Here is a 26,255-nt window from a genome sequence, read left to right on the forward strand (position 1 = left end):
GAAATGTGTGACGGTATCACAATGATGTTCATGACAGAATTATTATTATTTGTCTCTCACCAAGTTGATGTGCAGATTTGGGGGGGGGGACTTTTCCAAAATACTAATTATATGGAAATGATCACAAAAACATTACAAAAATTATTGATTAAAATCACAGTGGCTCTAGGGCTTCCTCGTGACCATTTCCACTAGTCTGAAGTGAAACCCACTTTATGGGATTCCCACTGCACTATGCAGGGTGTAAACTCCCAGAATATGAAATTTAGAACACAATAACTCACAAACAACCAGATGTAAAAACTTCCAGTTATGCATGCTGGTGAATATCAATATGAAGATGAACTGGTTAGAGTTTAACATATCTGGTTTTACACAATCATGAGATATTGATACATTATTAATTATCAGTGATGGCCATGTGTTGTTCATGTTCAGGCATTCAGTATGATCCCATGTCCCCTATTGGGGGACAGTATAAATGTTTTTACTAATGAGAGAAATCATGAAAGCCACATTTTTAAGATATCCTCTTAATCTCTAAAAAAAATAAACATATCTTTAAAAAAAACAAGAAATACTTTTTTGTTAAAAACATGAGCCATCAGAAAAAAACAACCAGGAGTAGGCCTAAACTGTCATCAGATGTACATTGTAATAATGTGTTAACAAAGTGTGAAAAGAGAAGCAGTAACATGTCTTTCCCATTTCACCCTCACCTCTCTAGAGTGTGTGCACACACAATAGCATGCGCACACATGCAACTGCGAAATACTCACACACACGCACACACCCATACACGAGCAGACAAAACACAGGCACCCTCCCTGTTTGGATCTCTGGGGGCTGATGCCGGAGAAACCAGGTTAATTAGCTTGTTCATGCCGGATCTTACACAGAGTCGCGCTCTGTAGATGAAAAGAGCTGCACGATGATCTGCTGCTTTGTGTGAAACCATTAAAACCTAATAACCCTTTAATCATACGGCTGCGCAGGTTTGCCGTAAGTATGAGGATTTGTTAAATTTTTCATTCATATTACTGACAAAAACGAAGCAGACTTTGATTCCCTGTTGAGTATGATGAAACCTGTGAGTGCAGCGAGTGAGAGAACGTGCGAGAGCCAACCTGAATAATCCACAGGCTGACGCAGGCAGATCAGCTCATGTGCTGTAATCCTCTCGGTCCAAGTGTAACACTAACACAACATTTGCACCACGTTGCTTCCATCTCTTCCCCTCTACCTGTAACTATTGCACGCTTACACAACCAGTTTTCCATGCACGGTTTTGGGTCTTATACAATCCCCCATGGTGGTACCGGATCAAGCCCGAGTTTGCAGGATTATGTTGTCTACTACAGGTTTTGCCGGGGCCCGCTCCTGCCTCCTGCACCTCCCTCCTGCCTCTGCTACACCTTCAGCTCAGACAGACTGGGCCAGACCTCCTCCATCAGTTTGATTTCTCTTTCCGTTACGTGTGATGGATGGTGCGCACTCGGATGTCTATAAATACATTCAATCTCCTCTTTGCCCTCTCTGCCTTCTCACGCAGGGCTTTCATTCCAGAATCAATGCATATCTATGTTTCCATCCAAATGGTTTGACTCCCAATTCTGTGTTGAACGCTGAAGGCGTTATTGATTTTTTTTTTTTTTCTTTCAGATCGGCAAACAGAAGCGGATATGTGCAGTGCCACGGCTGTTTTATTTCAGTCGTATACATACGCAGACAGACGCATCACAGTGACCCGTCTGTGTTATTGCTGTTGATGGATGTGTGTGTTATCTGCATCGAGAAGCGCTGACCTGTCTGCGTCAGACCTGGCTGGCCACAGGATTTATGGGCTTCATCTGGTTAGGGTCTGCTTATGAAGCTGCATGTGTGCTCATGTGTGTGTGTGTGAGGCAGACAGTAAGTACACATCGCAGCAGCAGCAGCATCCCCAGACCTGCTGCTACTTTCATTTAATTTTATCTGCTCAGAAAAATCTCATCTGCTGCAAGCAGAAATCTTTCCAAAAAATAAATAAATAAATAACCGCTGTAATCGAATCAGTTTGTTCCTTATGATGAAATTTCCACAGATGCATCCATTATCCAAGCACTAGATTTCAGGTTTAAACCCCTCCTGAAATATTTCACATGAACTAAAAACAAGCAACATATGCGCTAGTGCACATTTTTAAAACATTTGTTCATTCATCTTCTGTACCCACTTACTCCAATTAAGGGTCACAGGGGGGGCTGGAGCCTATTCCAGCAGTCGTAGGGCAAGAAGCAGCGTACACTCTGGACAGGACACCAGTCTGTCACAGAGCCCAACCCAGTCTCACAGCAGTTCAGACTGGGTTATGAAAAGTATTTTAATCTATGGGTTTGTTCCGAGGGAAAATGAAACGCTTTTCGTGACGGGGAACAAATTATTTTCATGACAGGGGCACGAAATGTGGTGTTGACAGGGGGTCTGGGGAGGGTTATGATTAGGGTTAGGGGTGGGTAGATAGACACTAACACTATGGTTGTGGTTAGAGTTAGGAGAAGGGGAAGATTATAAATAGCAAAATACAAAAACCGTGTCCTGAAAATCGGGTGCTTTTCATGTCGGGGGCATGAAAAAAAAAAGTGAGATTCACCTGCAGGACCACATATAGATGGACAAACGCACTTACCTATGGTCAATTTTAAAGGCGCAAATTCACCTAATCTGCATCTTTTTGGAGGTGGGAGGAAACCCAGAGGGAACCCCCATGAACATGGGGAGAACATGCAAACTCCACACAGAAAGGCCCAGGTGGGAAGCGAACCAAGGACAGTCAACAGTGCTAACGACTATGCCACCGTGCCACCCACCATTTTAATATGAAATTCATAACTTCATATAGGGGCAGCATGGTGTCACCCTGTCCAGGGTGTACCTCACCTCACACCCTATGACCAGTGGGATAGGCTCCAGACCCAACATGACCCTTAATTGGAGTAAGCAGGTATAGAAAATGAATGAAATTAGGAATTTAATATGGATGTGTAACGGAGGCCAGTAGGTGTCGCTGTGCATATGTAGTTAGTAAACCTCACTCCCAACAGCTCAAAAGCTCAAAAGGATTCTCTGGTCACAAGGCCAGAGCCCTGGGTTTTAGCCTTCTGGTTAGAGAGTCCGACTTAAATGTCGAGGATCGGGATCGCAAGTTCGCGTCCCGAGGGGAGCGAATGTGAGGAGTCATAACAACACAATGCAGAGTGCAGCCGCTACAGATGCACATTTGTGAAACGCCCAGCAGATGGAAGTGTTGAGCATGTCTTCTTTTTGATCCAGACTCTGGAACAGTGTTCTGAAACACATACAGTATGTTGCAATGCTTTCACTAATTTGAAGTGATGGAGTGTTTCGTTATCATTCCCAGACGTACATTCTAGTCACCACAAAACCTCTCATCTGAGTTTGCTGCCTGAAGAGTAGAACGTGAGAACATGAGCTCTGACAGGTACATTTAATCCTCTGTGGCCGACGCCGTCGTATACTGAGACCAAGCTTTACTGAATTTTAAATAACTTTTTAATGATATGAGATAGACACTTTTTTTTTTTGCTGAAAGGTTAACTCCGCGGACTTTCTAGCCAGCCATCGGCCATCTTTGTACTCCTCATAGAAGCTGTGTGATGACGTGCGCAGTGTGAGTGTCCAGTCGGAATTGGTTCACCATCACATGGTTTTCCAAAATCCAATCGTAGGGCAGATTTACCTCACGTGATGAACCAAAGATCGTTTTTAGGAGTGATGTGTTATTAGTTGGCCCGTTTGAATAGCCATCTGGCTGCTGGCTCCAATGCACCCTGCCCCATTACGCACAGCGATCAGTGAAAGTGAGCAGACAGAGAGCCTCTGATGACAATCTCACGTGCTCAAACACAGAGTGTGTGAGTTTAAGAGATGCTCCACTCCTCATTACCTGTGAATGTTATTGAATAAGCTTGTGGCAAGCTCTCTCACTCCGGCATAAAGCACTGTTTACCATATCAATGGAGCGAGGGGGGAGGGGCCGCTCCTCAGAGTGTAAGTGGGCCAAAGTGTGAAAGCTGCTTTCAGAGCAGGAGAGAACACTCCAAAACACAGTAGAAGTAGAAGCTTGTGATGTGACCTTTCTGTAATAGCAGACAGAAATTGCTTTGAGATGAAGACAAACAAATGCATAGACCATTTTGTATATATTGTTCAAATGTGCATTTGTGTTTATTGTTTGAACCTTTTTGTTGTACAGTCTTTCACACAAGAGCCCAAATTGCCTTTATAATGTGTCAAAACAGTTGTTTATTATAGTTTGCTGTGTGTTTTGAATAAATGTGTGGAAAATTGTTTTTTCGCTTTACTTTTTCCTTTCTTATTTCTGATTGTAAACCTTTATTACGCTTAGAAAACACAACTATAGCATATATATTCTGAAAGTACAGGTTGTCCTGAAAAAATGAGAAATAAAACTTGATTGTGGGGTGCAGGGAGAGCTGTTAACAGCAATAATAAAACATTTATGCCAGGCGAGTGAACTGTCCAAAAAAATACCCTCGGACCCCAGAGGGTTAAGTAAAAATGGATTCCCCTATTCTCCAACACTGATGAAAAATTAAGACAAAGAGACGTTTAATTGAATGCAAATAACATCTTGTTTTGCCTTCAAGAAATTTCTCCACTCATCCAAGTGACTTCTCCAGTTCCTGGCATTAGTTTTAGAAACTTCTAAGCATAGTTTTAATGATCTTTACACCAACATTGGTTTTGAATCTGATTAATTCATAGAATTTCACAATGGCTGCTTTAAAGTGTGCACACAATGCTTTAATTATTCATCCATTTATCCTTCCATTCATCCATCCATTAATCAGTCCATTTATGCATCTATCCACCTATCCATCAATTCACTCATCCATCCCTTTATCATTGCATTGCATTCATTCATTTATTTATCCATTGATTCATCCAGCCATCCATCTTCTCTTAGTTATGTCACTGTGGGTTGCAGGGAGTGACTGACCCTGTTTCAGCGTATGTTGGGTCTACATAGGACAAACCATCTGTTTTATACCAGACTTTAGCTTTAAAAAAGAAAGAAATAAATAAACCCTCTTATAAAACAGCTGTAAACAGTGGTTAACTGGTTTACAGATGAGATTTCACCGGTTTCCATCATACAACTGAATACATTTAATTTTAAACAGCTTTGTTCATCAAAACATTTCAGTGGATTCTAATATATTGTGATGCAACTTTGTTTTTTTATGACATTTTCTGAACTAAGCAGATGAACTTTGACTAAGCTGATAAACACATCAGCTGATAATGAAAATGAACTCCAGCTGCTGTTGAATGAAATGTTGCCTTTGAGACGTGTTTCCGTCGAGGGCTGAGGTTAAATTGATTGTCAGTGTGCTTTGAATATATTTGCGTGAACTCATTTAGGGACTCGTTCCTTCAGCCGCTTCTGAGTTTCAGCCTCAGTGACTCCTGCTAAACATAGTGAGATTATTAAAAGGTGTATGCCCATGTAAACTCATTAAACGGCATCCATCAGTTACTGTTTGTGATCAGCAAATTAATGTGAAGATGGTGATGGGGAGGAGGGAAGAAGAGAGTGGGTGGGGAAGAGGGAGACAACGGGGGAGAATAAGAGAGGACAAATAGAACAGTGATTGCAGCAGCAGCTTGGGGTGTGTGGGTGATGGTGGCCGGTGCTTGTTAGGGCAGTAGCTTGACTTGAACGTCAGATGTATTCCAAGAGGAACATTTTCTTGTAAAATAACTCCGTCCAGGAAACAGCACTTAGGAAATTGGCAGGTGGTATTGTTCTGCCTGAAAGGTTCTCTGTTTTTAATTTGTATCCTGTCGGAAGAGTAACTGTAATGATTTTTAAACAAAAGTTGCTACAGACCCCACATGGTCACAAGACCTTCAGTGGTGATGCTGATGAAGAGGCTCGGGAGCAATATGTGGCTAAATGTTTGCTACTTGGAGCACAAGATCCCGTAGTCTGTCAAGATAATTTTATACACTGCATTTTCTTCCACAAACTCCACAAACCATCCAGTAAGAGTGGTTATCACCACATGTCGTAATTTGGAATGAGCTAAAATGTACCCAGAGAGCTCTTATCCAAACCTGGAATATATATATGTAAATTTATTTGCTTTCAGCTGCTCACCACAGCAGATGTAGTACACATCTGCATTGAGATTTGGCACAACTTTTATATTGGATGGCCTTCCGGACATAACTCCAAGTCTATATATATATATATATATATATATATATATATATATAGGCTATTGTTTTTATTGAATTATCACTGTTAAATCAATATGTTATCCACTGAAAAAATGACTGGATGAAGTTCCATTTTGGGCAGGATTTCCATCCAATAAATATATGTAGTCCTAACTCAAAAAGGAAAATCCGTGCAATATATTTTAATTAAATGGAGTTGTGACTATGCATTTTATTGAAGTCCTGCACAAAACTGAATTATCCAATGACTCATTTTTTAAGAGTATTATACTAAAACCTAATTAAACTGCTTCAGTTGGTAACACACAAATTAATTAAGATTGTCCAAATTAACTTTGTATAAACAAGCGTCATGATATTTTTGATATTATCATTACCTTCCTTGTGTTGAATTAGGGGTTTTTTTTTTAGTATACTTAGTATATATATATATGGATCTATATATATATAGATCTATATATAGATATAGATATATATATATATAGATATATATAGATATATGCATATATTAAATGAGACGTCATCCACCTGTTCCCTGCCAGATCACAGTGCTTCACAGCTTTCGCTTCTAGCCGTATGCAAAAGTTTTGGCACCCCTGATAATTTCCATGATTTTCCTTTATAAATCATTGGTTGTCTGGATCAGAAATTTCAGTTAAATATATCATATAGCAGACAAACACACTGATATTTGAGAAGTGAAAATTGCAGATGCATAAATTTGGGCACCGTTGTCATTTTTTTGATTTGAATACATTTAACACTAAATATTAGAACACAAAATTGGTTTGGTAAGCTCACTGACCCTTGACCTTACACAGGTGAATCCAGTCATGAGAAAGGGTATTTAAGGTGGCCATTTGCAAATGTTTCCCCTTGTTGCATCTCTTCTAATGAGTGGCAAGATGGGAGCCTCTAAACAACTCTCAAATGACCCGAAAACAAAGATTGTTCAACATCATGGTTTAGGGGAAGGATACAAAAAGCTATCTCCGAGATTTCAGCTGTCAGTTTCCACTGTGAGGAACATAGTGAGGAAATGGAAGACCGCAGGCACAGTACTAGTTAAGGCCTGAAGTGGCAGACCAAGAAAAATCATGAATATAAAGAAGAGTGGTCCAAAATACTTTCAGCCAGAATCCAGACTCTGATTGGAAGCTATAGGAAGTGTTTAGAGGCTGTTATTTCTGCAAAAGGAGGATCTACTAAGTATTGATGTATTTTTTCTGTCTGAAGGCCCCTTCATACATTTTGCGAAGTTTGGACAATGTTTGTACAAATACGGCGAAACAGCGTGAAACAGTTCAAATTTGTGCACCACAAAACATCGCACCGATGGGTAGGCATGCACAATGCCAGTGTGAGAGCTTGTGCACACGACGGTGTCTTTCGAGCAGGAACAGTGCGAGGTGCACCACATCACACCGCTTATGTGGAATAAATATTTTTTTAAAAAACAGCCAGTACCTGCGGGACCACATCGCGGCACTTATGTGGAATAAATAAAAAATTAAATCAGCCGGTACCTGTGGGACCACATCGTGCCGCTTATGTGGAATAAATAAAAAATTAAACCAGCCATTACCTGTGGGACCACATCGTGTCGCTTATGTGGAATAAAAAAAAAAAAAAAAAACAAACAAGAAAAACACATACCCGTGCCTTCCAAAACCTATGATTACCAGTCAGCAACTTTACCACTGATAGTCCATGGGCCAAGCAGGTTTTCGGTACCACTTAAGGGGGAAAAAAACCGACACTTAGAATCCAGCCTCAGTGTATCATGGCCTACACAAAAAAGTATGACAGCCATCCCAGGATGGTAGCTGTAGCCAGGTAAGGGTCAATGAAGAATTACACAGAGGTCAAACTTTAAAACTGCTCCAGTCATGTTGAAAACTATATCACATTACTTGTCTGATCATAACTATTCTAAAAAGGTATAGTTTGGACTATCTATGACGGAATGTTCTGGAGTTATGGGGTCAAAACAGCAAAAATGGTGATAAAGGTCAATTTCAGTTTGTACAGGAGTAAACTATTACAGTTGCTTCAATTTCAGTAAAATAAATTATGCAAATTATTGTTTGGATTAACAGGGTTCTAAAAAGGAATAGTTTGCACCATCTGTCATTCTTAGTCATCATGTTACAGGGTAACATATGTCACATGTCATAGAAGTCAATGGATGTGGACCTTGTTTGACCTTTACTATGGAGACAAAGCATTCAACACAGCCAAAACTATTCCATTTATTGATCCTTTTATTTCAACCAATAATATATATATATATATATATATATATATATATATATATATATATATATATATATATATATATATATATAGCCCAGCTCGATTCAATTAAATTGCATAGAAGTTCTTTGTTTTAAGTTGGTTGGAGCTGCACATATTTATTGGATGGAAATTCTGCCCTAAATTGAATAAAATTCATCCATTGGGTCTTTTTTTCAGTACACACACACACACACACACACTGTGAGATCCAGCCAAGAATGTGTTAAGAACAACTGACCATTACGGAAATCTTTGCTAAATTTCCCACTTGTTGAAGTTCTTCTGCTACATCATTGCTAATTATTTTGCTTGTTTTCCTCTGATGCAAATCTGTGACATGAAATACCCTCCTTTTGTCTGTGCTGATTGGTGCAGCCATATGCTGAACATGAAACCACCATGTGGCCTTTGAATGAAAATGAATTGAACAATGGGATTTATGATTTGCTTATCATGGCAACCGGAGCAAACCTTTATTGCAAACCAAGATGGTAATCATGTTGTGTATTGTATGTATGAATTAACAACTTGTATGTATTTGGCAGGTATGTATATTTGAAATTGTATCATCCCACCAGTAATGAATCATGCTCTCCCACCGCCCCTTCTTCTCCCAGAAGCCAACCCTGAATTCCAAAATGGTGACGTTTAGGTGATACCACTGGTTTTACACCAGTGGCTTTGGCCAGATGATGTTGGAAAAACCACCATCATGCTGTGGGGAGTGCACGTGCACATGAGGTGGAGACAGAGAGAGATAACTGTCATTTCGCGACATGTGTGATAACAATATGGCGTGTCAGTGGGGTACTCCCAGGCTTTAATTAGGTCAGACTTGGTCTTGTCTGTGAAACGTTATTAGCTTCTACATTCACATGTGATTAGGGAAACCCCCCACCACCACAACCACCACTCTAATTATCAACACATGGCCATAAGACCCCTTCTGCTCAGTTAGACATCTCATCGCCAGCTTTCTCTTCCACACCTTTGCTGACACAAATCAAACCAGGGCACGGCTTTCACTCACTCTCTGTTCCACCGGGCGCGGCAGCTTTGTACCAAGACGAGCCCGTCTGCAGGGATTCTATTGTCTGAAGTTGTGTGGTGCACTGAAGTGCAAGCACGCCCCAAGATGCAGTAGGTTTTCACTCTGTTGCAGCATTCTCTGTCTCACATTGTCTGCTGAATTACAGCTCGCATCAGCAACTAACTCTGAGAGCTATTGGCACACACACGCACGCACGCTTGCTCAGACGCACACACACTGCTCTGACTGCTGCTAGAGATGGAAACGGTCTCCATAGCAACATTTGCTTCTTCTGTTCAGCTCTCTGCCGGTTGCAGGTCCACAGAGGGCTTTGAGGGGGATACAAAAAAAAGTAGCTCTCAGATTTTCTAATATGTCTGTCACATTTAAGCACAGGGCTAGCCTCTGTTCTGGGTGACAAATATCATGCAGTTGCTCTTTACCCTAAGGCTGTGTAATAATTACAGTCACCGTCAGCTTCTCCTAAAACTATGCACATGCATGAGCAGAGGGAAATCTGTCTTAAGGGTACGTCTCTGTTTCTCACCTTTTGGTCAAACTGCTATAGCCTAATTTGTCGTGCTGTAATATTGTGGCCACTTTTTCATGCACTGCACATTTTGTTTAAAATTTCAGGGCCAAATCTACAGAGTTTAAGCTATAAGACCTTTTGAAGTGAGGGAGCAGGAGAGGGGGATCAGCAGGGGGTATCGGATCCGGGAGGTGTGAGATGATTGGCATTAGCAGCATGCCGGCTGCACCATGCTGCAATTAAATGGCACAGATTGGCTCACTTCACTCAGATAAAAGAGTGAATGCATCGACAGCATGCTAGCAGGTATTTCACAAAACTAAAATATCAGTGCTGAAGAGTCCTCTGTGAATTTGTCGCAGTATTTCCAAGACTGTGCTGCAGGGATTGTACCAGACATCACTGCAGGCTTTCACATCATATCCAGAGCCATCACAAGGGCTTTGCTAACTATGCAACAGCACAGGGCCTTGTCCTCCAGGGGGCCTTTTGGTAGGCCTGTAGTTTTTATATATGCAGTGCATCCAGAACATATCCACAGCGCTTCACATGTTCCATGTTTTTTATGTTACAGCCTTATTCCAAAATGGATAAAAAAAATTTTTTTTTCAAAATTCTACACACAATACCCCATAATGACAACCTGAAAAAAACTGAGATTTTTGCGAATTTATTAAAAATAAAAATAAAACTAAGAAATCACATGTACATAAGTATCCACAGCCTTTGCCTGGCACTGCGCTGCGGTGGTTTGAATCATATTTATCTAATAGATTACAATTTGTTCATGTAAATGGGGAATCTTCTTCACAGACTAAGGTTAATTATGGAGTTCCACAAGGTTCTGTGCTAGGACCAATTTTATTCACTTTATACATGCTTCCCTTAGGCAGTATTATTAGACGGCATTGCTTAAATTTTCATTGTTACACAGATGATACCCAGCTTTACCTATCCATGAAGCCAGAGGACACACACCAATTAGCTAAACTGCAGGATTGTCTTACAGACATAAGGACATGGATGACCTCTAATTTCCTGCTTTTAAACTCAGATAAAACTGAAGTTATTGTACTTGGCCCCACAAATCTTAGAAACATGGTGTCTAACCAGATCCTTACTCTGGATGGCATTACCCTGACCTCTAGTAATACTGTGAGAAATCTTGGAGTCATTTTTGATCAGGATATGTCATTCAAAGCGCATATTAAACAAATATGTAAGACTGCTTTTTTGCATTTACGCAATATCTCTAAAATTAGAAAGGTCTTGTCTCAGAGTGATGCTGAAAAACTAATTCATGCATTTATTTCCTCTAGGCTGGACTATTGTAATTCATTATTATCAGGTTGTCCTAAAAGTTCCCTGAAAAGCCTTCAGTTAGTTCAAAATGCTGCAGCTAGAGTACTGATGGGGACTAGAAGGAGAGAGCATATCTCACTCATATTGGCCTCTCTTCATTGGCTTCCTGTTAATTCTAGAATAGAATTTAAAATTCTTCTTCTTACTTATAAGGTTTTGAATAGTCAGGTCCCTTCTTATCTTAGGGACCTCATAGTACCATATCACCCCAATAGAGCGCTTCGCTCTCAGACTGCAGGCTTACTTGTAGTTCCTAGGGTTTGTAAGAGTAGAATGGGAGGCAGAGCCTTCAGCTTTCAGGCTCCTCTCCTGTGGAACCAGCTCCCAATTCTGATCAGGGAGACAGACACCCTCTCTACTTTTAAGATTAGGCTTAAAACTTTCCTTTTTGCTAAAGCTTATAGTTAGGGCTGGATCAGGTGACCCTGAACCATCCCTTAGTTATGCTGCTATAGACTTAGACTGCTGGGGGGTTCCCATAACATTGAGTGTTTCTTTCTCTTTTTGCTCTGTATGCACCACTCTGCATTTAATCATTTGTGATTGATCTCTGCTCCCCTCCACAGCATGTCTTTTTCCCGGTTCTCTCCCTCAGCCCCAACCAGTCCCAGCAGAAGACTGCCCCTCCCTGAGCCTGGTTCTGCTGGAGGTTTCTTCCTGTTAAAAGGGAGTTTTTCCTTCCCACTGTTGCCAAGTGCTTGCTCACAGGGGGTCGTTTTGACCGTTGGGGTTTTTCCGTAATTATTGTATGGCTTTGCCTTACAATATAAAGCGCCTTGGGGCAACTGTTTGTTGTGATTTGGTGCTATAGAAATAAAATTGATTTGATTTGATTTGATTTGCCATGAAACTTAAAGTTGAGCACAGGTGCATCTTGTTTCCACTGACCATCCTTGAGATGTTTCTACAACTTAATTGGAGTCCACATGGAGTAAATTCAGTTGATTGGACATGATTTGGAAAGGCACACACATGTCTACATATAAGGTCCCACAGTTGACAGTGCATGTCAGAGTGCAAACCAAGCATGAAGTCAAAGGAATTGTCTGTAGACCTCTGAGACAGGATTGTCTCGAGGTACAAATCTGGGGAAGGGTACAGAAATGTTTCTACTGCTTTGAAGGTCGCAGTGAGCACTGGTGGCCTCCATCATCTGTAAATGAAAGAAGTTGGGATCCACCAGGACTCTTCCTAGAGCTGGCCACCCATCTAAAATTACAGTATTTTTTCCCCCAATATTATGCTGTTACATAATGTGTGTTCCAACTCACTGCCCATGCCAAACAATGAGAAGGGGAGATGATGGCTGGTAGGAGAGAGAGAGAGAGAGAGAGAGAGAGAGAGACCACTCTCACAAACATCTGTCAGGTGCTGAAAAGAGGAATAAAATGAAAAATAAAGCAGAATTTCATAAGTCACTGAGAGGATGGCTGGGTAAATTTGTTAATACTTCCAGAGATGTTGCACATGCAGTTTCCAAAGCTAGCAGGTTTGAAAATGCAAATACAGCAGCAAGTAACAACATGCAATGTTAGAACTGTAGCTAGTAAGCTGACGACTGTAGGACGGCAGCAATATCATCAACACTGGATCGTGGATGATGATGATGAAATTTAAAATGAGTGACGAGGACAAATGTCAGTGGCTGACAGATAACCTGACAATGAGATAAGTTACAGTAAGATTTTTTTATCACAGTGGCAGCGATCACAGCTGCATCACAGACAGCTTTCAGAGCTGGACACGCTTCTGATGGTGTTTTTACCTGCACACATTTATAATGTTAATAAAAACTCAGAGACAGATGTCACCTTTTCATTTCTGTACCCTCTAACACCACATCGTGATCCAACTGTGATCAGTTGACACTGTCATTAACCCTCAAGGGACCAAACTATTTTAGCAACTAAAATGATTTTTAATGGCTCTATTCTAAATGTTATGATTAATTATTGCTTTTACATTATAAAATCAAAGCCTGTAATGTGTATATATATATATATATATATATATATACAAGGTCTATTAGAAAAGTATCCGACCTTATTATTTTTTTCAAAAACCATATGGATTTGAATCACGTGTGATTGCATCAGACAAGCTTGAACCCTCGTGCGCATGCGTGTGTTTTTCCACGCCAGTCGGTTGCGTCATTCGCCTGTGAGCAGGCTTTGAGTGAGGAGTGGTCCACCCCCTCTGCGGATTTTCATTGTCAGGAAATGGCGGAATGATTTGGGCTTTTTTTCCATCAGAATTTTTTCAGAAACTGTTAGAGACTGGCAGCTGGAAACCATTCGAAAAATTTATCTGGCTTTCGGTGAAAATTTTACGGGCTTCACAGAGAATAAGGACTGTTACTACAGCTTTAAGGACAGCTTTAAGGACAGCTTTAAGGACGGCTTTAAGGACGGCTTTAAGGACAGCTTTAAGGATGGCTTTAAGGACGCTCGGCGCGCCGCGCTCCATGCCGCCATCGAGAGCCACAAACCACGGGATCATTTCTAAACGGATGGCTCTGTGGAGCCGGACCGTCGTGTGCACTTTCTCCGGTTATCACAAGAGCTGGACATCAACCATTTTCCGGCAGATTTCACTTTTAACAAGAGATTTTGTCATGGAAAGCCGAGCAGAGGCTTCGCGCGTCACGACCGATTTGCTGATGGAGCGAGACAAAGGAACACCTCCGTTTTGGTCTCACAGGCCGGCTTTGAGATGGCGTTCAGACAGCTGTTGGTGGTTTTTCCATCGAGTGATTATCCGAGAAATTGTGGATGTGCCTGGACATGCCAGAACATGTCCCGTGAGGCTTATACAATAATGATTGTATCAATGATAAATGACCCCAGTTGGTCACTTGAAGGTTAAAAAAAAATAATAATAATAATTCATTCATCATCAACACTTTAATCCACTCAGAGAGGACACATCATCTGGGGGGTGAGGGAATGAATGAAGCCATCAGTGCTCTTGATTTCATCAGTATTGACTGAGTGAATCTGAAACCCTGTCAGCGCTTTGCATTTCAAAACTTTATTGAAGAAATGTGGAAAACATCTGAAATTTTTAAATATGTGGTAAACAAGAAATGAAAATACCATCTTCTTATGAAGCGTGTTGAGAACTGTCAGTCCACTGACTGAACGTTCATGAACCTTTTGGCTCATTAATCATTGATAATTAGATTACATGGTTTTAAAGGTGCACTTTTTTCAGAAGTCATTCTGATGTTTACTGCACAGGGAAAACTTCTGAACACCTGCTCACAAAAGCAAAAAGACAAAATTAAGGAAAAAAAATGTCCACCCAGGTATGGAATTACCAGGAAACGGATTGGGTTTTGTTGTTGTTGGTTGGTTGGTGTTGCTTTCTCATTTCAATACAAAACAGCTGTACAGGCTGTACAATTTTTTTTTTTTTTTTTTTGTCAACTGAAAGTTTTAGATGAGAATGGCATCCTGGAGGTTTTTCAGTCAGGTTTTAAAACCATTCATACCACAGAATCTGCTTTTATAAGGGTTTTTAATGACATCCTTCTTGCATGTAACCACGTTATTTTGGCTTTGTTTAACTGCTGTTGTCGATACAGTAGACCATGACATTTTATTATCTCTATTACATCACTTAGTGGGCATCAGTGGTGCTGCATTTAAATGGTTTAGGTCTTACTTGGCAGATAGAACTTTTTCTGTGCATATTTGTGGTTCTGAATTATCTGCAGCTACATTGTCATGGCGTCCCACAGGGCTTAGTGCTTAGATCTGCTTTTTTCATTGTATTTTCTGCCTTTGGGTTCCATCTTTAGACGGCATGGGACCTCGTTTCATTGTTATGCAGATGATTGCCAACTTTATCTGCCCTTGAGGCAGAAGGATGTCATTTCCATGGTATGCGTAGATGATATTAAAGCTTGGTTGGCCTTTAACTTTTTAAATTTTAATGAAAAGAAAGCAGAGGTGATGGTGTTTGGACCCAGTGGCCCCTGTGAGTCCTCCTCTGTTGCCTTGGGACCCCTGGAGGTATATTTTAGACCTGTTATTTCTGATCTTGGTTTTAAGGTGGACAGTGATTTTTAAATTGGACAGCCATATTAAAAGCTGTAATTAAGTCTGGGTTTTATCATCCAAGGCGGTTGGCAGCGGTGGAATCTTTTCTGTCTAGGCAGCACTTTGAAACAGTGATCCATGCTTTTATTTCATCTCATTTGGATTATTGTAATTCACTTTATGTGAGAGTCAGTCAGTCACTACTTTAGCGTCTGCAGCTGGTTCAAAATGCCACTGCACGACTCCTGACAGGAACTCGAAAGAGACGACACATAACTTCTGTATTGGCCTCACTTCATTGGCTGTCTGTATATTTTAGGGTCCATTTTAAAATTCTTTTGTTTGTTTTTAAATCTCTTCACAGTGTTGCCCTGCCTTACCTCTCTGAGCTTCTTCATCCTTACGTATCATGTCAGTCTTTCAGGTCAGCTGACCAGCTGCTCCCGGAGTACCAAGATCCAGAAGGAAGCTCAGAGGGGACAGGGCCTTCTCTATTGCATGTTAGAGAGGCCCCTTCACTGCACAATTTTAAAGTTATTTAAAAAAAAACTATTTTTTCTCCTTGGCTTTTGGCCCCACCGAGACTTAGTTTTAAATTTAGTTTTACATTTTTCATTTATTTAAATGTATGTTTTAATGTACAGTACTTTGTGTCAGCGGTAATTGTGTTAAAAGTGCTTTATGAATAAAGTTGGTATGTTACATACAATACACGGACCATGAGTGGGTGTGACCATAGGCCAGGACCTCATCCCCCCCCCCCCCCCCCCGCCCCCATGTGACACTCCTGACTGTATCTGACAGGTACTTTGACAGCTTTTGTCACATCAACATCCCCCCCCCCCCCCCCCCCCCCCTTCTCTTTTTCCTATGTTGCAGCTGACATTATCTCTACGGTGGAGTTCAACTCATCGGGGGAGCTGTTGGCCACCGGAGATAAAGGAGGCAGAGTGGTTGTCTTCCAGAGAGAGCAGGAGGTAGGAAATTCCAACAATGCAATGCTGATTATGTTGCACTTCTAATCCAACCAAAAGAACCCCTCAACTTTGAAACAGTCGTCTGTTCTAACAATCTGACTGTGCCACAATGTTGCATAAAACATATAAAAACATTGCAGAACAACCTTGTGACAATGTAAATTTGTGTGGTCCCAAAACATGTTGTCACAGCATACATGCAGTGTTATTTCTGACTGGACCAAACTGCAACTTTGTAGCAACATGATGAAAACATTGTGTGTTTGCTGAGTATGTAGCAAGCAAAATAAATGGTACAAAAGTAGCCTGTATTTCCATATACAAATACAAATAATTAAAGAATTTTATAAAAATGCCTCACATTCACACACACTGATGTCAGCGTGCCGCCATGCAAGGTGCTCAGCTGCACACCGGGAGCGATTTGGGGATTAAGGACCTTGCCCAAGGGACAGTATTGCTTTTCCTGTCTGGTGTGATCCTGGTGTCAAGTCCACTGCTTTAACCTCAAGGCCACCACCTCCCTGAAAGAGTTCTTCCAAAATATTGTCAGTTTTGGAGAGAGCTACTTGGGGCTTCAAAACTGATGATGAATCACAATTGATATCGAAAGAATAGGAACAATTTAAAAACTTTCACCCACTATCGTTTTTTTGTTGTAATGTCTAAGCCCGGGCATTACTGGGTCTGTTTCAGGTTCTAGCTTTAAAATCAGGTTAGTTAGGTAGTTAATAGGTAGGTAGTTAGGTTAGTTAGTTAATACAATTGCAGCACACATTAAGCAGTACAACTAAACTGGGGTGGCTCGGAGTTCGATAATAGTCATCAAAAAACTCTCCACAATGCATCACTGGACATCAAAAACCCAAAATTTTTTAGGGGCCTTCAGTAGTCCCCAGACCCCGTACTGATAAATGTCCACTTTAACAAAAAACGAAAAACCTTGTTCAGATACTGGCTAAATGCCTGAGATTTTAATTGGTGTTGAATTAAGTAAAACGTCTAGAAAAGCTGTCTCCTTGAAATGTGTTTACCTTAAATTATTTAAATAATGTGTAGGTTAAAGCCTTTCTTTAATTTGATGGCTGCATTAGAAAAGAGCAGCAGTGGTTAGTGAGTGAAATATAATCTTGTTCAGCAGGAGAAAAATGTGCTGTTTTCTTAACTGTCTCCACCTTGTTTTATCTTAAATGCTACACAGTAAATTTTGCAAAAATCACCAGTGTTAAATTAACACTGACAGTGTACATATGGTCCCACAGTGGATCAGTGTAGGACCATATGTGAATCACCAGTGTGATCACCAAAGGGTTTCTATAAAAAAAATAAGAAAAGAAAAAAAAAGATTGTGAACAGCTTATGATTCAGCTGTGAAAAAAAAATCAGTCAGAAGTTTATTTGTTTTGTTTTCTTTTATGCTTTAATCCCTGTATATACAGTCAAGTGAATGCCAGATTTTATTTTTTTGATCAAACTGCATTTATTTATAAATATATTTAAAGGAATACTCGGTGCCCACTTGAAAAGCAATGGGGAGGGAGACTTGTTGGTCTCGTAAACCATTTTTCAAAGGGTCAATACCTACTTCGTGAATTAATGCACTTCTATCAATAATTTCCATCTTCTTTGACAGAGTAAGAGTCAGCCCCAGCGTCGAGGGGAGTACAATGTTTACAGCACATTTCAGAGCCACGAGCCAGAGTTTGACTACCTGAAGAGTCTGGAGATTGAGGAGAAGATCAACAAGATCAAATGGCTTCCTCAGCAGAATGCTGCGTACTTCCTCCTCTCCACCAACGGTAAGCAAAGGTGGAAGCAGTTCAACGAGGCGAGTGTGATCTCACACAAGTGGGAAATGATCAAAGAAACCATCAATCTAATAAATGTGGCTGCTGTAATGTTCACAGTTAATATCAGTCCCAACTAAGAGCGTGATTCATTCCTTACTTTGCAAGCGCAGCCCCACAGCTGATTTAGGAGGACAGACTTTTCCTGCACAGCAACATGTCATTAATATCACACGAGACTGTCTGTTTGGCTGCTGGTGTGAATTTACTGCCGTTCCACTTGACTGGGAAGTTGCCACCAGCAGAAGAGATTTAGATTGAGAACTTCACGCATGGCTGCCGCAGTGAGGAACACACGCATCGAAGCATGCACCAGCGTGCACCGTGCACACACATGGGCACGGGCAGACATGCACCAATCAACAGGGAGACGTCTCGCAGATCGTAAGGCTTCACGTGTGGCTGTCACAGACTTGCTGTCTGTGGCTGGACCAGATGGTGGAGAGTCCTGCAGCGTTGGCCTCACTGCTCCGACACCAGTGTTCACAGTGGAAAATAAAGAAATAACTAACAACCAGACGCTTACTACTTCCATCTGATTCACCGGAGCATGAAAACGGGATGTAACCGGTGTTGATGTTATGTAGAACTGAGGGCAGCCCGGACTTCTTTTTTCAAGAGAGTGTAGATAGACGTTGTTGACAGCGGAATCTACACAGGAGCTGCCATTCATCATCTGAGCTGGCTCCATCCCAACTGCATGCCAGATTGCACCCCCCCACAACCACCACCACCTTACCACATCCATCTTTTATCTCACATTCACTGTTGTGAATCCCATTCTAACTATATCTTTTCTGCGTGTGTTTCTGTGGCACGTCCATCTTAGACAAGACGGTGAAGCTGTGGAAGATCAGTGAGAGAGACAAGCGCCCAGAGGGTTATAATCTGAAGGATGAGGACGGACGCATCAGAGACCCCACAACCATCACCACGTTACGGGTAAGCAGGGGCGTCGGACTGGGGGGGCAAGGGGTACTATGTACCCAGGGCCCAGAGCATGGAGGGGGCCCACAAAAAACTGGCATTAAATACGTTTTTGTGTTGCATGTTATTAATATCCATACAATTCATGTTGTAAAAGAATATAATTAGGATGAATGTATAAATGTTGCAAAACATAATTCTGCTCTAGCAATAATATTGAAAGATCTCTGAGGGTCCTTCCACCCCTGCACAGTTGTACAATGGTTTAGTCAAAACGCACAGGCGACACCCCCCCCCCCACACACACACACACACAAACACACACACACCCCAAACGCGATCTGACAGAAAGAGGAGGTGTTTAGTAGTACTGAAACAACTAATCGATTTAATCAATTATTAAAATAGTTGTCAACTAATTTAGTCACCAATTAGTTGTTAAATAACTTTGTTTTACCACAAATGTTTCGTTTCTTCCATATAAATCAACCGTTTCTGCAGCGCGGCTTTGCTTTGAACCTTGAACCAATCGAAGCAGTGATTCGCAGATCGATGCAGTGCTTTGATCTGGTGCTTTGTTTTATTTTGCTTAATCTTAATTTTTCCCCACTAAAACCCCAAAGAGCACATGTCTGTGAGTAACATTTACCTTTTAATGTTAATCTGACCTGTTATGGTCTTCTGAAACAGTTGATAGATGTATTTTATAACTTAAAAACGGGACCGATGCTAACGCGTTAGCATGTCTATGGCGTTTTCAATGCTGAAGTTAGCATTAAGCTGTTGCAGCTGTCAGCACATTTGTTTTCTGTATAATAATTCATGGCTCAGCATTTGTTGTCGTAAAAGAGTCAAATATATTACAGATTGTAATATTTTATTCATTTATTTTTATTTATATATCTAATATCTAATAATAATAATAGAAACAACAACAATAATAGTAATAACAACTAATAATGACACAATACAGTTTTAGAGAAATGGACAAAAAGAATCTGATAAAACAAAACAGAAAAGATTAAACCAACTAAAATGAACATAAATAAATATAGAAATAACTGTTTCCTGTGAACACCTAGTGACTCTTAAACCTCCACTTTATCCCTGTTTTATTAAGTTTAATGACAATTTGTTTCGGTCAAACCACATCTAAGCTGTGTTTTTTTACACAAGAAAAAAATAAAATGCAGTAAACTGCACATTTGTGTCTTTTTTCATGAAAATATCTTATTAAATATAACATATTACACTTTAGTCAGGCCTTTAAAATACTTTTGTGTACTCTTGCTGTAATATGTTGTGTGGTTGAGATAGTTTCTGTAGGCATCTAAAAATGCTCATAATCGGGTGAAACCTGAAGGAAATCTCTTTGTGGTGTGTCGGTGATGTATGTATGTGCAAAATAAAAACAAAACACTACTCAGGTATGTTTTGATGAGACCTATAAACATCATAACTTTGGTTACAAGGTCAGACGTTAATGTTGTGTGACAAAAGGCCTTTTAATAATAACTCCTTAAAGAAATAATGGCAAAACTCACATGTAAGTAAAAAAAAAAACCCAAACGATTAATCGAAAAATAATCGACCGATGAACTGATTAGTAAAAATAATCGTTAGTTGCAGCCTAGTGTTTAGGCCTGAAAAAAAGTATGTCTTTCCTAAATAGATCAATGTCCCGGATTTCAAAAAAGAAGAGAGAAAAAGGACAGGGAAAGAAAACTAAATGAGGGAAAGCAGCTGCTAACCAAATTATTTGAAAAGAGAGGTGAGTTTGAAAGCTAGCTATATTGAGTTGGGGGTCTGGAGACCAAATTGCCAACCATTATTCTAGAATAATGGTGCAATTTGTTGCATTCCTGTGCATTTTAACAGATGGGAATGGTGCTATTTGGTGCATTTCTATGCATTTTAACAGACGGTAATGCACCAAATTGCACCATTTTCTAGAAAAATGGTACAGTTTGGTCCCCCAGACCCCCCCAACTCAATATTGCTCCCCCAATTTTAAAAAGGGTTCTGACTTCCAGGTGTGATCTAAGGTATACATGATTTAGACCTGGTTTGACTACGCATTAGAAATTTGGTATTTGCGTTAATAAAAAAATAACATAATGGGGGGGGGGGGGGGGGGGTCTTCATTATGGCTAGTACCTAGAGCCCAGAATTTGGTGCTACGCCCCTGCGGGTAAGAGGTCACACATAGGTCCATGTGGATTGGGCTGAAGCTGATCTTGTCTTGGTTGTTGCTGAAATTTGGTGCAATTTATTAACACAGCTACTCCACCCTGATGGCAAGTGTGCAAAGCTGTTGCAGGGTGGGCGTGAACTGATGCCATGATGCTGGCTAACCTGAGTCTTGATGCTCTTTGAGAAACAACCCATGAAAAGGAGATGAATCCTGTTTTCACTCGTTTTGCTTTGTTAGTTCCCGACTGATAAATTATTATGCAGAAAGTCTATGTTATGGTTCCATATATTCAACAACTAGAAGGGCATTCAGTAGAGTGGATACCTCCAACAGACCCTCCAATAATGAGGAAAAAAAAATCAAACATAAAGTTCTAGGGTGCCTCAAATGTTTGCACAGCATTACAGAAGAAATGGGTGGCAAAAGACATCAAAGTCGTCAGTGTATATAATTTCATACGAATTCATTATTAAAGGTATACAGCCATTCAGACTATTAAGATTTAAGTCATAAAAATAATTTTTTTAGCACAACTATAATTGCATTTATTAGCCTTTAAATAGGAGATTCGTAATGTGACATTGCTAATATTATCAAAATTCACATCTAGAAAAAATGTATAAATTGTCCCCCTGAAGTGAAAAATTTCCAAAGAACAGACAGACTTGAACTACGTTCGGTAGCGATCGATGCAGTCTATGGTAACAGCGTCTTAGATCACATGGAGGCTTCCCCCGACTTGAACAAGGGAAGTGCTGGGAAGCACATGGTGACAGCCAATCAGAGTACAGAAAGACCATGGCGGATTGTCATCTGGTTGTTCACTTGAAAAAAAAAAATCAAGATGGCAGGAAAACGGTCCAAAACTGCTTATTTGTGCATAAATCTAACATGTTTGTCATATATTATGCAAAGGCTAGCAATAATAAACACTTCTAAATCTAAAGACGCTGTTTTTCTAACCAGATAACACCTCTGAAGTGATTTACAAGAAATCTCACAGACATCAAACATGCATGCTAGATGTGCATGCATCACCTGAGCTCAAAGGTAACTTCCGGTCATTTCAAAAGCTCACGGATGCGACCACATACTTAAAGCCTGCAGACAGTGTAAGAAGGAAAATAAAATACTCACGATGTATTTCCCCTCAGGAAAATATGTTCTCTTCATTAAAATGAGCTGTAATTTTGCAACACATTTCAAAGATAAACTGACATTATAATGCTTGGATTTCAGTAGAAGCTAAATTTTGTCCATTTAGAGAAATTTGAAAAGCCGTGCAGCTTTAAACAAACCAACTTGACCAAACATACGCCTGTATTTCTCAAAGCTGATTCATTTTTCCCTGTTAAATATGTGATGAATATCAGATGCTCAGAGGAAATTCTGCAAATGAAGCCATTTTGGACTCAGAGTGATAAAAGGAAATGAGAAAGAGTGATCGATATGCGTGCTGAGGTGAAGACCATGGGATGATCCTCCGTCTCTCATCCTCTCTCCTTCTTATCACTCCAGTCCGTTTTTTAATTTTCACACAAAAAGGGGCAGTGTGTGTGTGTGTGTGTGTGTGTGTGTGTGTGTGTGTGTGTGTGTGGTGTGTGTTGTGTGTGTGTGTGTGTGTGTGTGTGTGTGTGTGTGTGTGTGTGTGTGTGTGTGTGTGTGTCTGCCACAGTAGATTAGTGCTGTTTTCAGCGTGTCTGTCCCTCTTTGTCTGGCTGGCCAGGGGATCATAGCAACCTGGAGGTCAGACCAGGACTATGGCAATCCTTTTGGATTTCTGTGAAATTCATGCAGACGAGCAAAAGCAGAGAAGGAACAACTCAGAGATATGACGGAAAGAAAACATCACACAGAAAAGACTTTCTTTTGCATTATGCACGCTTTATCTCTTGCCTCTTTGATGGGGGTGACGTTTTGGCCCCATTTATCTGTCTGTCTGTCTGTCTGTCTGCAGAATTAATTTTCTTAAAGGTCAGTGGAGGGATGGTGCATGGGCCAAGGAGGAACACATCAGTTTTTGGAATTGATCCACATGAAGGGGCAGAATAATATTTTTTTTTAACCTGTCTTTAATGTTACTTGTTAAGGTTTTTTTTTTTTTTGTTTCACACTTTCATTTATTTCTTAGAAATTGCATGGAACTTCATGAAAATTTTTCAAACAAATTTACAGTGACATTCACCAATAGGTTTTTTTGGAGAGCAAGCTTGATGCTCAAATGGGGTGCTCGAGAATGTTGTCATCTTGGTGGTAAGTTACTCTCCCTAACTCCAAACCAATCCTTAAACGGGTAAAGGGTTAGAGCGTGCACAAGATGAACCTACCTACCTCATATTTTTCAAGCTAACTAAGGCTAACAGGCTATGTAACTTGGTTTGGGTGTTTGATTAATGCATATTTTTGCAGCCTGGACAGTGGTTTTCAAAACAGGTGGCCTGGGTGGGTATTAAAAATATGAAATGCATATTTACAAAACGATTGTGGTACTATCAGTATTGCTCAAGTCACCAAGCTATCAATACCTGCTAATTACTGATGAGTGCTAACATACAAATTAAATAATACTAAGGGCCCCTTCACGCATAGTGCGAAGTTTGGTCAAATACAGCGAAACAGTGTGAAACAGTTCGAATTAGCGCACCACAAAACATCGCGCCGATGGGCATGTGTGCCTGATCCCAGTGCGAGAGTTCATGTACATGATGGTGTCTTTCAAGCAGGAACAGTGCGAGGTGAACCACATTGCACCGCTTATGTGGAATAAATAAAAAATAAAAACCAGCTAGTACCTGTGGGACTACATCGCACCACTTATGTGGAATAAAAAAAAAAAAAAATCCACGGCCTCGAACCCACGCCTTCCAAAAGCTCAGATTGCCAGTCAGAAACTTTACCACTGAACTACTGAGCTGTCCTTTGAAAGCTGTGGGAATCTGCCTCATATCAGGAAGGACATGGAAGTATTACAAAAAAATTTAAATCCCACACCATATAAAAACACCACATTTATCAAGCGAGCAACACAAATATGATCCATCTGGTCCTCTGGTGATGACCCATGGTCACAGACACACAGTCATGAAATTATATGAATGTGAGAGAGAGAGAGAGAGAGATACTTTATTGATCTCACAGTGGAGAAATTATGTTTACACTCCAGATACCTCAGACAGCAGTTAGTCCACAATTATTACTTGTTTACCGTAATAATGCCACACATCAGAATTAAGGACAGCACATACACATTTGGCATTGTTTATGTGCACTAAATTTGAAGAAGTCCATTATCCGAATTGAGAGAAGTGGGTGAATGTCGCGCAGCAACCCTGAGTTGCGCCACCGTCATCTTGGTGGGGGGGACGGGGTGGGGGGGTCGAGGACCAGCAGCAGCTAAAACCGCACCGCCCCTGCAGAAGGGAAGGGGGATGACGTGAGCAGATAAATATCAAATACCAAATAATCACTAAGGCCTGAAGACATTCCTCTGGAGGAAAACAGTCGGGCAATTTGTCCTTCAGGCTTGATAAGCCTGCCGTGTTGTGATTTGAGCAGTGAAAAACACTTTTTACAGTTCCACTTGAACAACCAAATCCCAATTATGAATTAAGAATATTCCCAATTATGAATTAAGAATATTCCCTGGCCTCCGAAATCTTCAACTTAATCTGCAAGGCATGCATCTGCTCCAAGATGTCATCCAATTTGCGTTTGAGTTCAAGAGTCATCGCAGTCTGAGAATGCAATGCCTTGCCCACCTCGTTAATCATGACAGACAAGCAAGGGGCTTGATGCCGCCGTCTTGCCAATTTTCCGATAAATCAGGGCAGCACATAAGCCAGAAAGTACCAGCCCTGCTACCATAAGACCAAATATGAATAAATCCTCGACATCCTCAATGGAGAAACGCGCCAAGCATGCAATACGCCATGACCCCCAGGGGTCGAGAACATAGCCCGCAGGATGCGTTCCATCTGGGCAGGTAGGATCCCCCGGTCCTGACCTTCTTGTAGAAAAGATGGTGTCAATAGCATTCAGAGACCAGCTGATCAATTCCATGGTTAATCCAATAGTAGTCCAATAGAACCAGTATCCAATATAATTTGAGGAATTCACAGTCTGGTGAAGTAGGGCAGGGGTGGTGGCCAAGTGGTTAATGTGCTTGGTTTCAGTTCAGAAGGCTCCGGGTTCAAATCCCACCCCTGCCGCATCCGGCGTAAAACCTGTGCCAATTCAACATGCAGATCCACCTTGGATTTGCTGTGGCGACCCCAAGTGCAAACAAGTGAGCAGCCGAAGGGACTTACCTTACAGTCTGGTGAAGTAGGGACTTGAAGGTTAAAGCAGAGAGCAGAGATAAGGGAGTGTGGAAGAGATGCGAACGCCCTCATCGGAGTCCCAAGCTGAAACTGAAGCAGGTGCTCTGATCTTGTCCACATCTACTGGTCCAGTGTGTCCAGTCGCCCCGCGCACGTGTTCTGTCCAACACGCGTCTCTTGTGGACGGTGCGCCGCAGCACTGATACCACATCATCTGGAACAGAGCGTGACGATCACATCGCAGGATGCATTTTCTGATTTGACGGTCCGTTTTCAACCTGGCAGGCTGTCAGTGTCCGCTGTCAGTGTCTGCTCGCTCGCTGCAGCTTGTCGCCACGGCGATACATGTTTGATCTATGTCAACACAGACACATGTGGCTCACAGTGAGGCACATGTGAGGCAGTGTGAGGCATGTCTGTCCAAACACAGTAGGTGTTGTCCAACTGGGATGTCCA

The 26,255-nt window shown here is 41.0% G+C and overlaps 1 protein-coding gene across 5 annotated transcripts in view; it reads left to right on the plus strand.

Moving 5' to 3' along the window:
- The window catches only part of LOC117520257 (serine/threonine-protein phosphatase 2A 55 kDa regulatory subunit B beta isoform), a 178,496-nt gene that overhangs the window by 100,587 nt on the left and 51,654 nt on the right, over positions 1-26,255 (plus strand). For all 5 annotated transcript variants that reach the window (XM_034181573.1, XM_034181572.1, XM_034181570.1 and 2 more), the window contains exons 2-4: positions 16,415-16,512; positions 18,146-18,311; positions 19,189-19,301. In XM_034181573.1, coding sequence (XP_034037464.1) covers positions 16,415-16,512; positions 18,146-18,311; positions 19,189-19,301 — 377 coding nt within the window. The remainder of the gene's footprint in view (positions 1-16,414; positions 16,513-18,145; positions 18,312-19,188; positions 19,302-26,255) is intronic.

This window comes from Thalassophryne amazonica, chromosome 11 (genome assembly GCF_902500255.1).
Source record: "Thalassophryne amazonica chromosome 11, fThaAma1.1, whole genome shotgun sequence".
Classification (NCBI taxonomy): Eukaryota; Metazoa; Chordata; class Actinopteri; order Batrachoidiformes; family Batrachoididae; genus Thalassophryne; species Thalassophryne amazonica.